Source organism: Saccostrea echinata, unplaced genomic scaffold, assembly GCF_033153115.1.
Source record: "Saccostrea echinata isolate AGI-Se365-2 ecotype Australia unplaced genomic scaffold, CSIRO_AGI_Sech_v1 ptg000047l, whole genome shotgun sequence".
Lineage (NCBI taxonomy): Eukaryota > Metazoa > Mollusca > Bivalvia > Ostreida > Ostreidae > Saccostrea > Saccostrea echinata.
This window is the reverse complement of record NW_026889796.1, coordinates 15,643,007-15,657,173: the sequence shown is the minus strand read 5'-3', so window position 1 is coordinate 15,657,173 and position 14,167 is coordinate 15,643,007. Positions and strand designations below refer to the sequence as shown.

Sequence of the window (14,167 nt, the reverse complement as noted above, 5' to 3'; positions counted from 1 at the left end):
AGCGTAACTGGGTTGATGTCCCATCAACTCGTAAAAATCGTAAGAATTAAATGGTATGCAAAGTAAAAATTAAATTTAAATAAAATAAAATTAAGTAAGTCATAAGCATAGTCGAAAAGAAGAAAAGTTATCGGAACGAAATTGTCAACATAGGTTGAAAAAAAAGTTAATTTCTTTCGTCAAAATATACTGTAGGGCTCGTCCGGGAATTGAACCCGGGACCTCTCGCACCCGAAGCGAGAATCATACCCCTAGACCAACGAGCCAGATTCCTTGTAAACCTTCAAATACCAATTTAGATTAGTTGTAAAGGAGTTACAGTTATATTCCGTCATTTTTGAGCTTTCATATTAAGTTTCCATTATACAAATGGCGCTTTAGTATTATTTTCTTCAGTTTTAGAAAGATTAGCATTAGAGAAAGACGATTGAATGTTGGCAAAAAATAATGCGTCAATTGCCTTCCTATATACTGTTGTTAACAGATAATATAGAGAGAGAGAGAGAGAGAGAGAGAGAGAGAGAGAGTCATATTTGATTTTTTAGTACAAATATCATTTCTGCTTGAACTTTCAGTGAGGCGTGATATTCTAGGCTATACATAATTAGCGTCTCTCAAATAGTGACGTAGATTCTCATTGGTTGGCAGATTAGCTCATCAATACTGAAATTTACACAGCTTTTCATTCACGGGTGAAATACACATGGAATAATCAAAGTACTGAAAGTACTACTACGAGTTGATGGTATTTATTATGTAATGTTTAAATGAGTTGAGGTCTCTAATCCATATTTGGATTATGTGATATTATGTGCAATGATGAAAACTATCACTTTTAAATCATTTCTTTTTGTTTTCTTTGAGAAATAAAATTATATCATTTTATTTACACCTTTTCCATCATGTATTTTTAACATGTATATTTATTTGGTTTTAATATCTACTGGAATGTATAATAATTTATCACAAATCGAACCTTTAAACATAGAAAACAAATAACACAAGTTAGTTTTGGGATTTTTCGTAAAATGACAATGTAGCTAGCATTTAAAGTAATTTGTATTTTTACAAAATATTAAAGGATACCATCATTGAAATGGTCACAGAGCACAGACTATCATCATTAAAACTACCGAGAACAGTTTTTGGGCACTCGATACCATTTGACAGAAATATTATATGTATATCAAGTGATTAGAAATTTCAAATAGGGAAAAATGGCACAATTGTTGTAAAATCATATTACAGAACTAAAACAACTAAATTGACAAAACAAAAAAAACCAAAAGAAAAGCCAAAAAAAAACAAAAACACACACAAAAAAAAACAACAAAAAACAAAAAAAATAAATAAATAAATAAAAAAAACAAAAAAAAAAAAAAAAACAACAACAACAAAACAAGAAAAACCTTTAAACACACATATCTCAAACTAATAGACCAAACCTACAATAGCGTTACAAGTAGGGAATTATTATTTACAAATAGCACAAATTGAATTATTTCATTAATATACTCATTGAATATTTTCACTGCTTTCTTAAATTGACGAACAATTTGAAATTTTCAATGCACAGCAATATGTTTCAATTCTCGTGATTAATCCAGTCTTAAAATTCATACCTTTTACTTTCATTTATATGTTTATTACATAATTCAATTTTCTTGATTTAGTTACTATTGAAATTCAACTCCTTGTCTTTCAAAACTTACATGCACATATGATATTTCAATTCTCTTGATTTAGCCACTCTTGAAATTCAACCCCTGTCTTTTATGATTATTGATATGCGCAATGAAAATTTTAATTCTCTTGATTAACCACTTTTGAAATTCAACTTCTTGACATTTAATTGAAATGAGCATTTTATATAAATCATTTCGTTTGGTATAGTCACTCTTAAAATATAACTACGTGACTTTAATTGATATGCACATTTTATATTATATCATTTCTCTTGGTTTAGCTTTTCTTGAAATTCAACTTCTTGACTTTCATTGATACATATATGCACGTTTAAAAATTTCAATTCTTTCGGCTTTTCGACTGAAGACTTTAAATTCATCACAATGGCATGATATTGACTATTTACATGACCTATCTACTCTTGAATTTATTAATTAATTTGATTTCTTGATTTCTTCACATTTATAAATATGCATTTCACATTTAATTTATCAGTAACACTCCACTTTATTTTTTTTTGTTTCTGTTTTTATTTATTGCCTTCAGTACTATTAATTCACTTTATAACATGGCCAGCATCTGATAGCAAAACACAGCTGGACATATTAAAGGAAACCACTTTCCAGTGTAGTGCCGACAATTAAAGAGATAAGAATCACAGGCGTGTTAAGTGACCATTGCTGTATTTAAAGCTTGCTGTGAAACAGATCTAGATTGTAAAAGACAGGAATTCTCAACAGTGTTTTTAAGAGGGAAATTGGAGCACAAATTTGTCAGCTGCTGAAAAAATCTAACCGTTGAAGCAATCGAAATCTTTTACTGCTTGCACAAGAAATAAGAACTTTAATTTCAAAATTGTTTTTTCAACTGATACAGCTCATGTCTTCCGTTTGAGATTAGTAGTTTATTTACTTCGACCTTCTTTACTGCAAACTTCTCGCTTTGTTTACAAACATAGACTGTGTTCTCCGTGTTGAACGATTCATCACTAACGCGGGAAAACTGGTCTGTTTATTAGCATAACAGCGCAAGAATTAGTTTATTTATATACTACCAGCACGTCAATCTTGTAAAAATAACCTGGTTTGTACAATGTTCAATTTTGTGAATTTTCTTTAAAAATCTGTTTTAAAAATACTTCTTATTATATAAAACATTTTTTGATTTATGAATTAAAACTTTGTTTGCACGACATGTCACTTTTGTTGACCTTATGTCCCTAACACTATTTTCTCTCGCGGATAGACACAAATTCCAATAAAACTTAAAATAAATATTTATGTTTATAAACACTTCAAAGCATATCAGGAAACATATTCTTGTTATGTAGATTATGAAAACTGTAAATAAACCAATATTATACAAGAACCCGCACGCAAAATACTCAAATGAAAATGTGATTAGTTTCGATACATTGGGGAATCCCTTACAAGTCACATAACATGAGTTGATACCATCAACTCGTAAAAATGGTTCAGACGTCAACGAGTGACGCAAGGAACCAATTACATCGTTTCTTACAGTAAAGAGTTGTGGCTTATGTCATCTCATTGTTTGTTAACAACGATCTAAAGTTGCTAATGTTATTAATTTCTTAACCAATGAGAATCTAGGTCACCATTTGAGAGACACTAATTATGTATCGCCGAGATTGTCACGCCCTACTGAAAGTTCAAGCAGAAATGGTATGTGTACTAATTTATTTTGTCCACTCACTTGAATAAGCTGTTTTTATTGCTTCCCTGACTTCTTTCTCAGTGATATAATAAATAAAATAAAAACAAAATGCTCTCATGATACAGTAATAATGCGCGTACGTTTTTGTCTCTACAATTATTTTCGTTTGTTAATGGATATGTGAAGCCACAATATTCTAGGTCATCATTTCGTAAGCTCTATGGTCGATACAATGACCTTGTCAGCAAATACAATTTATCATTAAGTCAAATGCTGACTGACGTTTTTCATACTAATTGTTAGGCCATTATTTACACACTGAATTGTCGACGGATTTTTCCGTTATTTCACGATCATGACAAGGAGCAAACGGCGGGTGTGACCGGTCGGCAGGGGATGCTCACTCCCCCATGGCACCTGATCCCACCTCTGATGTTTTAGAGGACTGTGTTTGCTCTGCTCCAAAATTTGTATTGTTTAATGGACTTTTGAACTTGAATACTGTTCGTTATCTCCATATATTTCATTCCATAATTTACATACATATACATGTATGTAAAAATCAAATTGTGCATAAAATGCTCAGGTGAGCATGTAGCCGATGGACCTTTAAATCAGTATGTCATAATAAATAATAAAAAAAAAAGTAATGAAGCATAGATTCTATTTTAAAAGTGTTTTTAAAAAGGAGGTTTTTGTTTTTAAAACAGTGGGTTTTTTTTTAACTTTTCGGCCACCAATCGGCTTCCTGGATGTAATTATGAATTCAACATTTCGAAACCTTATTGCACATCTATAGGACACTACCAATTATATTCCGTAAGATGTATGGCTACTGCTTAAGACGTAAGAGAAGTTTAAGGTAGTGTGAAAGACGGACGGACCAAAATAACAATATACCCAAACTATTTTTAGAAAGTGCAGGTATAAAAATGTTGGCCTCAGTCTTAATTGTCAATAACTTAAGTACATGTAGTTATCAAAATAGCTTGGGGTGCGTACATGTCGATTGGTCTAATAATTAATCAATTTACACTTCCCATTCAAAGACACCTGTATACACACCAAGGACAGTGGAAAGAAAGCATCCTTGCAATACTAATATCAATCCTACATGGCCAGTAACAAACATATAATCACTATGAAAAGCTATAGAATCACAAATACTACCGTTTTTCCCCCTCGACATCCATTGAACTGTATTTACTACTAACATATAGTGTGCAGTAAAGCTAGTTATCTTTGCTACCTATGAGAGATTATCAAATATGAACGATTAGATGCACCAAGTCTTTTTTAAATTATCAATTATAATGACCATTCTAAGAAATTATTTTGATTTATAGTGTACATACTAGTACATGTGTAAAATGAAAGTTGTGACGAAGAATGCCTTAGGTGGTTCAATGGTTCTTACCGTAAAGGTTGTAGATACGTTGCTTTATCTATGGTTAATCTAGTGGTTATAAATAAAATTATATATTTCGTTGGCAAATAAATTGTTCAAGAATGTTCAATATAATTATTAAGAATAATTGGTAATGATTTGATTTGTATCTGTGCTACCAATATTGTGATTATAGTTTTGGCGATAATGGTAAATCAAATACCTAAAACACTACAACTTTCAGGCCCGTAGCAACTTTTTCAAAAGGGGGGGGGGGGAACTCCCCAAAAAACCTGACAAGCAAAAAAAAACCTAAACTACCCAACAAAAGGGGGGGGGGGCAACTTCCCAAAATTTTCTGACAAGCAAAAAAAAAGCTAATTTACTATACAAATCCTACAATTTGCCTGTACTCGTCCTTACAACTTCAAAAAGTGGGGGGGGGGGGGACCAGCATCTAAAGGAAAATTTACTATAGCAAAATACTATACTCAGAAAAAAGTGGGGGGAGTCACCCTACCCCCCCGGCCCCCCGGGTTCTACGGGTCTGACTTTTGAATGAAAGTTTCCTATATATGGACATTTTTGGGGTATTGTGAATTACAACATAGCAGTAAAATACACCCAAAACATTACAACCATCCTCAAGACAAACACACGACAAACACATTCATACAACCATAAATAGAGAGAGAAAGGGGAGAGATAGAAGAGAGAGAGAAAGAGGCAGGGAGAAGAGGAAGAGAGAAATAAGAGAGGGGGAGAGTGAAAAGAGGGAACGAGAGGAGAGACAGGAGGAAGGAAAGGGAGAAGATAGAGAGAGAGAAGAGGAAGAGTGAGAGATGGGGATATAGAAGAGTGAGAGAGGGGGAGAAGAAGAGAGAGAAGGAGAAGAGGGGGAGAGAGAAGTGGAAGAATGGGGGAGAGATAAAAGTGAGAAAGGGGGAAGGAGAATAGAGGGAGGGGAGAAAGGTAAGGAGGAGAAGGGAGAGAGGAAGAGAGAGAGGGAGGGAAGAGATAGAGGAAGGAGAGAAAGAAAAAAATGGGAGAGAAGATAGGGATAGGGGTTGTACTGAGTGTAGAAAAGTATGCCATTGATACTGATAATTTTGAAAAAATTTAGATTTTCTCAAGTTAATTAGAGCATTTAAATGTCAACATTTGAAAAACGCCACATTTAGAATACTGTAGATCACAAAATTTTTGCGAGATAGTCATTAACTCTTATTAGAGAGAGAAAATTTTCACGAATTGTGGTTATTGCTCTATGAAATATATGGAGATAACGAACAGTATTCAAGCTCAAAAGTCCATTAAACAATACAAAATAGGAGCAGAGCAAACACGGACCTCCAAAACATCAGAGGTGGGATCAGGTGCCATGGAGGAGTGAGCATCCCCTGCCGACCGGTCACACCCGCCGTTTGCTCCTTGTCAAGATCGTGAAATAACGGGAAAATCCGACGACAATTCAGTTTGTATATAATGGCCTAACAATTAGCATGAAAAACGTCAGTCAGCATTTGACTCAATGATAAATTGTATTTATTTGCTGACAAGGTCATTGTATCGAAAATAGAACTTACGAAATGATGACTTTAAACGAGACTGCTGATATTTTTGTTTCATCAACTTATAATCTTAAGAAATACTATGCGCGAGAATGAATTTTTCGCGAGCTCATTGTCTCGCGTAATTACGCGAAAATAAAGTTCTCGCGAATTATAAGTGGTTTACAATGTGCTGTTGCAAAGTACTGCAGAATTTCCTCTTTTACTGCTGTAAATATTTTCGTGAGGAATGTATTTATCTTTATTTGTATCTTTTTTTTTAATTTGGTTGTTGAAAATGATTATTTTCTATCGATATACACTGTATATGAATTTTTTTTAAAAAAAGTTTTAACGGTATACACATTTTAAAGTATAAAATATCAATCAATCTCACGTACGAACTCTTTTTAGAGGATATCGTATAGGTAAATGAAGTTACTCCTGGTGATTAATGTGTTCATGCTGTTCTTGATATTCATAATTAATAGTTAGCACAGTATGTTCCAAACTTTCAAAAACAAACAAACAAACAAACAAAATTATCTCTTGCTTCTCTTTAGAAACTTAATTGTTCCCTGCACCTAGTCCATGGTTTCTTCTATTGTAATTTCTTGCGGTTTGTACCTCATTCATATCACAAGTCAAGCATGTCTATAACTTTCAGAACTTCCGCCCAGTCTCTTATTATATCGTATGACAATAGATTTTGTATAAAACTTATTAAGTGTTAATGTCTTCCGGGTGATGTATTTTATTTCGTCCAATAAGTTAATTCAGTGCAACTCTTCTTTTGAAATTTATCAATTAAAAAAATCTACATTATATTTGTCAGTATCATATTACATTACACAAAGGAAAGATGTATTAGGTATTTTAACACGTTTTTTTCATTTAAAGTCGCAATGTCATGTAACTCTTCATGAAAATGAATAAAATGGAACATTTGTTAGATGTATAAAGTACGACTCTCTTTTCCACAAAACTAGAAACAAATTGCTGTCCTTCAAAAAAGGACTACAATACGTGGACCATAGGCATGTGTTTCTAACCGAAATTTAAAAAAAAAAAATAAATTTAAAAAAAAAAACCCAAAATTACAAAAAAAATTGTGATGTAATGAAATTGAAAATATTTGTTGCAAAAAGATTTCTTTTATATTGAAACTAATTTTTCATTATAACGTTATACAGTAAATCTGGAATTTTTTACTTCAATTTATTTTTGCGAATTTGGGTTAAAATGGTTTATTTTAATTTTTACGTTTCTAAATTCTGCGAATTCAAATCATTGCTGAAAATAAAAATAAACAACTAAAAGAAATAGCATTAATATTTTTTTATATATATATATAAATCGTGTATATGTACCTGGTCCAAAATTAAATGGTAGCTAAAATAACTGATGTAAAAATTAGTCACACATGCCTGTTTGTTTACGTGTATTCAGACAAACTCTTTTGCAAGTTTCAGTCAGCGCGCGCGCGACGGGAAATTTCGGGTTGGAGCACTTGATTGTATTAGCAAAATAGTAGTACACTGATCACATCCTAGGTTAGTGTGCGAGGCACGAGCCACCCGAGGAGCTCCGAGTGATTGTGATTACCTCGGGGTTATCAAACTTAACTGGCTTTTGCGAAAAAGTCAAGAAAGCTCTAAATCGTCATTTTCGGGGCATAACATATTGTTTACGCTAGATTTGAACTATGAGAATGTCGAAAGTACAACGTATTGCCAATGGTTGCACTTCAGAAAGTACATGCACATTGTAAGTCATCTTATTTAGAATGTTTAAAGTGCTTGCCTCATAGAAACCCCGATCTTAACTTCTTTAACTTATTTTTACAATATTTATATACACAGCTAAAGAAAATATTTTTTATATACAATTAAGATATATGCACTTTGTACATAAGGTTAGATTTTGGTTTTGGATACACTAAAATTAAATAAATACAATATACAGAATTTAAGCGAGATGACAATGATAAGCGAGATCTTATTTGATTAGGGCGTATCATCCTGAGGCATTCATAGGCATGCGCAATAATACTTTTGCCAAGTACATCCGGTTTGATCTCGCTTAATCCTCAGGGTCCACGCAAAACATATATCAACTGAATATTGCGAAAGAAGGAGTACAATGATTGAAAATGATTTTAAGATAACAGTTTTATACGTATAATCTTATTTACAGCTTTAATTTATTGATATGAAAGAAAGGCTACAAAAAATATGACAGGAAGAGATTTGTATTTTACTATTGAATTTCATTTTTAGCGGTTGCGGTATCCAAGTGGTTGGGCTCGATCGGGAGGTCCCGGGTATTCATACTAATAATAATTATTAATAAATAAATAATGAATAATTAATAATTGTACTAATAATAATAACTAATAAATAAAGACTAATAAATAATCATACTAATAATTATAAATAAATAATAAATAAATACTAATAAATAATCATACTAATAATTATAAATAAATAATAAATAAATACTAATAAATAATCATACTAATAATTATAAATAAATAATAAATAAATACTTATAAATAATCATACTAATAATAATTGTCCTCCTCTTAAAGAAAAATTTAGTATTTGTACATATTTTTAATCAGTGATGTTAAGTTAGTAGTAATAGTGTTGCACTAAGATACTTCTGTGAATCTTAATTCTAATCTATAAGTACACGCGTAATTCCAGAGAGATTGTGTAATTGTTCAATTTGATGTGTCTATTGTCATAAAAATATTTTGTATTTTGCATGAAATATTCATGGCACATCATTTTTAGCCGAAAATGGACTTTCCAAAGAAAAATGAGGAAAACCTGATAGTAAAACGCTGTTATACATTTAGATATTTATAGGAATGATATCCCATTCCAATTGAAATTTTAAGAGTGTTTCAACGAGAAGCATCGCACGATATGCTACATGTTGGTATGTTTTTATCACACCATTATATTTTGGTTTTTATTGGATTTTCTACATACTTGTAGTTTCCTTATTGAATTCTACAGAAAATATTCGGCAATCTTGTATGTTTATTGTCCATTGTGTAGGATCTAGATATTTGAGCAATAAATTAATGTCTCTTTCTTTCTTTTTTTTACGCTAACCCTATTCACGTTATTTAAATGTCATGTTTAATTATGGGAGTTTTCTTGTATTGATAGCTGTGCATATAAATTAAGGGCGTGCACATGTGGTTTATTTTAAGAATTTGTAAACAGTATTTAAAATTGGTAAGTCAAGTGTGACAATGAAGTAGATTAAGGCATCCCTGAAATAACTAAAATATTTGAACTTTGTAAACTTCCTTATAGCGCAGGATTAATGAATTTGTTGTCTGTTAGAGAGGGAGAGCATATCTTGGCTGCCTCCTTTTGCAGGAACAGGTGTTATAGTCAACTGTTGTTCAATATAATAGAGTAATTGAAATCATTGTAATGCTTGAAGCTGGTCGATAGCAAATAGCACAGAACACAAAGCAGATGTAATTTCAGGTGGTCAATAGCAATCTTCTTCAGTTTTAGTTAAATACTCTTAACATTAAAGTATTTTGTAATGTAATGCATGAAAAATAAATAGTTTTGAGAACTATATATAATATAGATATTAATTCTTATTGAAAGATAAATGCAGAAGCAATTGTAATTCTCTATCTTCTACATGCACATGTATTTAAAAAGTTCATGCACAGTCGTACCTGTACATATAAGACGAATTTTATGATATGTTACCTCGAACAAAGTCAAGGACTTATTGTTTTACTTCTATTTTTGTTCGCATATGTTCTCACAGACTAAATGAAACAGCAAAGAAATGAAAATCATCAAGTCTAGTAAAGCACTCAATATTGAAATTTTCAGAGAATTGCAACCATTGCCATGAACAGAGACGAAAGATGAAGATTTTAAATTCCATTTTTCGCAGTAATTGCTAGACAATCATTAATATTTTGAAACATTTAAGAATTATTCCTAGCACTGTCAAAGTGAATCTTTATGTGGAAGAAAAAATGGAATCAGTTTAAAAAAACTCTTTTATTGTTGCCATAGAAACAAAGAAGGGAATCGAAGTTTTTTAAAGTTTTTTTTTAATTGAAATTATTTCAAACTGCATTGTTTTGATGCGCATATATTTACATTTCGATCTATTTTCTCTGTGATAATTCTTTGGAAGTTGTGTGTTGATTTCTCGATATTTACAACTGAGTGCTGTGATTTCCATAAAAAAAAAACAATAAGTAAACATTTGAAAAAATTAAACCAAATGGTTACTTACTCTGCGCTCGAATACGATATTGCACGGATTGTGTCAGCTCGAGGGTGACATGTATACTATTACTTGCAAAATCAACGTTTATAACTTATTTTGCTGTTGTATATTCCAGACAAAATGCATTGTAATAATATAATTTGTGAAATAATGATATCAACTTGACGCAAGATACAAAGGAACACAAGATCTCTGATAAGAATTTAGAAATGGCTAATTCTTTTAACTTCGTAAGAAAAAATGTTTTGGTATATATTTGAAACGGAAGGATTTGCACAATCATACCCTATCAAAACAGTTCGGATGTTTCTTTTTAGGAGGTTAAAAAGTGAGGAATCTTTTTGAAAATAAAAGAAAAGAAAATACTTTGTTTCCAATATCGCCATCTATGTGGCGCAGTGACAAGAGCATTTTGTTCTACATTTGCGATACTTACGCCGCAGGTTCGAAATCCACTGCGGGACGTGGGGACTGGTCCTTCGGATAAGACCGTGTAAACCAAGGTAAAAAAGGGGGGAAAAGAGGCAAACGAACAAAACTTTCTTTCAAATAATAGTTTACCTTATTAAGTTTTTGTTTGTTTGTTTGTTGTTTAACGTCCCTCTCGAGAATTTTTCACTCATATGGAGACGCCACCACTTGCCGGTGGAGAGCTGCAAATTTTGACCTATGCTCGGCACTCAGGGCCATTGAGCAGTGAGGGATCTTTTTCGTGCCAGCACCTACTGCGACACGGGACCTCGGTTTACACGGTCTCATCCGAAGACCGGTCTCCACGTCCCACAGTGGGATTCGAACCCGCGACGTAAGGATCAACTCCTTACTCCGCGACTCCAGAGCAGACACTCTAACTACTGCGCCACGCGGGCGACTTACCTTATTAAGTAATGCCTTATTAAGTAATGCAGAAAAACATACCTCTAAATATGTTTCAGTGAAAGTATCAGAGGTAATAGACCAATAGACTGACCTACATATAATGAGGAGGAATGAAGAGGGAGCAGGGAATTGTAATATAAATTGTCCATTATGACATAAATGATTATGCAATTAAATATTTTTTAGTCCAAATTAATCTAATCAAAGAGAAATAATGTTAATGTACTAGTAGTAATATTGTATCATTTTTAGTATAGGCATTTTGAAAATATTTTCTTAAATGAACCTCTAAGTGACTATAAAAGAAAAGTTAAAAAAAAAAAAATGTTAACTATATATCTCGGTGTTCGTCAGTGTTGCATATCATACATTAACTACAGTGTTTGTACGTCATTTTATGAAAAGGAATAAACTGAAAATATTTGGCAAACTTATGTCTTCCTTCTAACTCTATTCTCGTACCCCTTTTTATATTCCGACCCAACAAACTGGGTAAAAATTGTAAAATAAATGTAAAACAATGTTGTGGGGCACATTGAATTTCTTTTCCTGTATGAGAAAGTTATTTTAAGGCTTTTGCAGTAACGATCCAATACTGTTAGTTTTTATGTTCCATTATCCAGATTTTGTTTGTCGAGTTGCAGTACATCTTGATAATATCTTTCCTATTAACACCCCCTCTCTCTCTCTCTCTCAGACAGACACGCACTGTGATGAAAATTTTCTTTGTATTGTGAAGAACTAATAATTGTCACTTGCTAGTTAGCAGATATCATATGTGAATAATGACTCAAGAAAAGTAATTTAAACACAATTTATTATACCAGAAAACATGAAACAACATTTGAAAATAAATAAATATTTGGCAAGAAAGAGCGCGATTTTTCTTTCATAGAATGTCCCATGACCTTGTGACTTTGTTCATACAAAGAACACCTGACAAGAACACCCAACAACGAACGGCTCCATTACGGGTTTATACTCGTACACCCCATTATTGCATCCAACTCTCCTTAGAACCATCTGATATTGAAATGTTGGTACGCATCGTGAAAATGATCGGCGTCCCATGGAACCGTCAAATATTGGTAAACAATTGGTACACATGCATCGGCGCTGAACAATTTTCTTGGGAATTCTGTTGACGTCGATATCTATTTCTCTGTAAGTGGGACAAATAGGAGCCCTTGGTTTCCTTCCTTTTAAGATATCATTCTTGCCGGGACATGAAACGTCAAATCTCTTAACATGGGTTCTTTTCTCAACGTAGCTGTATGGGGAAAAATAAATTAATACATAGTTAATATGTTGATTTTTGATACTTTCAAAGAAGAATATCTATGAAAGAATGATACTTTATCAATTGTAAGTTGCTTGTAGTTTTTCACATAATTGTATTTTTTTTAGGCGAGAGAATTTTGCATCCTCGATGTTACCTTTATTTTATCTAAAATTTGGCGGAGAGACAATCTCGCAAAATATTTTATATAGAAAAAGGTCTCTCTATAACCTAGTTTTTCTTACCTGCTGGGAACGTTCTGCAAAGTAAGGTGCTTCTTTGTATCCAGCAGCATTGTGCTGATATCTAAAGATTCTGGGTCTCGGCAACTGTTTGCTGTGCTAAAGTCCCGGATATACATAGTAATGAAAAGTAACAGAGGAACCTGGAAAAAAAATCGATATTTGAAATATCTAATTTACCCATTAAATTTTGAAAGTTTGCTTCTTATTCAAGATAAACAATGCTCGAGGGCATAAGCTTTGTGTAAAGGTGTACACTCTAAATGCTAAATAAACAAATAAAAATGAGATTTTTTCATTTCAGCGTCCTACATGGGAATCTTTTTGCTACCTACAAGTGATATCTTTATCACTAGTCCCTGCAACAAACTTTCCATACTCTCGCTTTATTGAGTGCATTCACACAACTATATTGTGTCCATACTTTTCTTTAGCATATCAATTTTAAGGCAAGTGTGTGAATAACTAATTAGCAGAGTCAAGAATTATAAGTAAAATATTCATTGATTTCATATTTTGGTGTTGATCATGAAATGTACTACAGACCAACCTGTACGCACAAATTCTCCCAAAATCCATCTCTAAAACTTTTTAAATTATAAATCTTTTCACAAGACCATATCTTACCAGTGGTTTCATCTTCAGTGTCAATTAACTGCTCTGGTATTATCAAGTGAGTTTGCTCTAAGATAAAATGATCTTACAAAGAATTTTCTCCTTATATATGTTTGGAATAGATCAAAAATAAACTATTTGGGGAAAAAAAGATAAAATCAATTTGTCAATAACAAAATATTCTTCTTGGTATAATAGAAAGGAAAAACCATAATCCACAAGAATCAGAAAATTATTGATAGAATCGGACATCCTCATTGTGTATACTGATATACAGGTTTTAAGAAAAAAAATGTTGGATAAAACTTGAGGTAGAATAATTGATGCATGAAATGGACACTCCTTTAATCTGTGATATGCCCTCCAATAAAAATAAGTAAGTTTCTCTCATATCAAATTTTGCTGTATCACACGGCAGTAATAAGATGCGGGTTTATTGTATGGTAAAGAGGAAGTTGGATGATAATACATTACAATCAAAAAAGTGAAAGTTAAAATTGTTAAAACTACCTTAAAAGGAAGTGTTTAGGATATATATATATATTTTTTAGTTAAAAGATATATA

At 32.2% G+C, this 14,167-nt stretch overlaps 1 protein-coding gene and 1 non-coding gene across 2 annotated transcripts; both read right to left on the bottom strand.

Annotated features, from left to right (window-relative positions):
- Positions 1-194: 194 nt before the first annotated feature.
- On the bottom strand, positions 195-266 carry Trnap-cgg (transfer RNA proline (anticodon CGG)). Its single transcript has one exon. It is a non-coding gene; the product is annotated as a tRNA-Pro (tRNA).
- Positions 267-12,387: 12,121 nt separating this feature from the next.
- LOC133202534 (interleukin 17-like protein) lies at positions 12,388-13,106 on the bottom strand. The gene is made up of 2 exons (XM_061338371.1): positions 12,991-13,106; positions 12,388-12,736 (listed from the first exon to the last, which is right to left on the bottom strand). Exons 1-2 carry the CDS (start codon positions 13,104-13,106, stop codon positions 12,388-12,390), a joined length of 465 nt encoding a protein of 154 aa, XP_061194355.1.
- Positions 13,107-14,167: the final 1,061 nt, after the last annotated feature.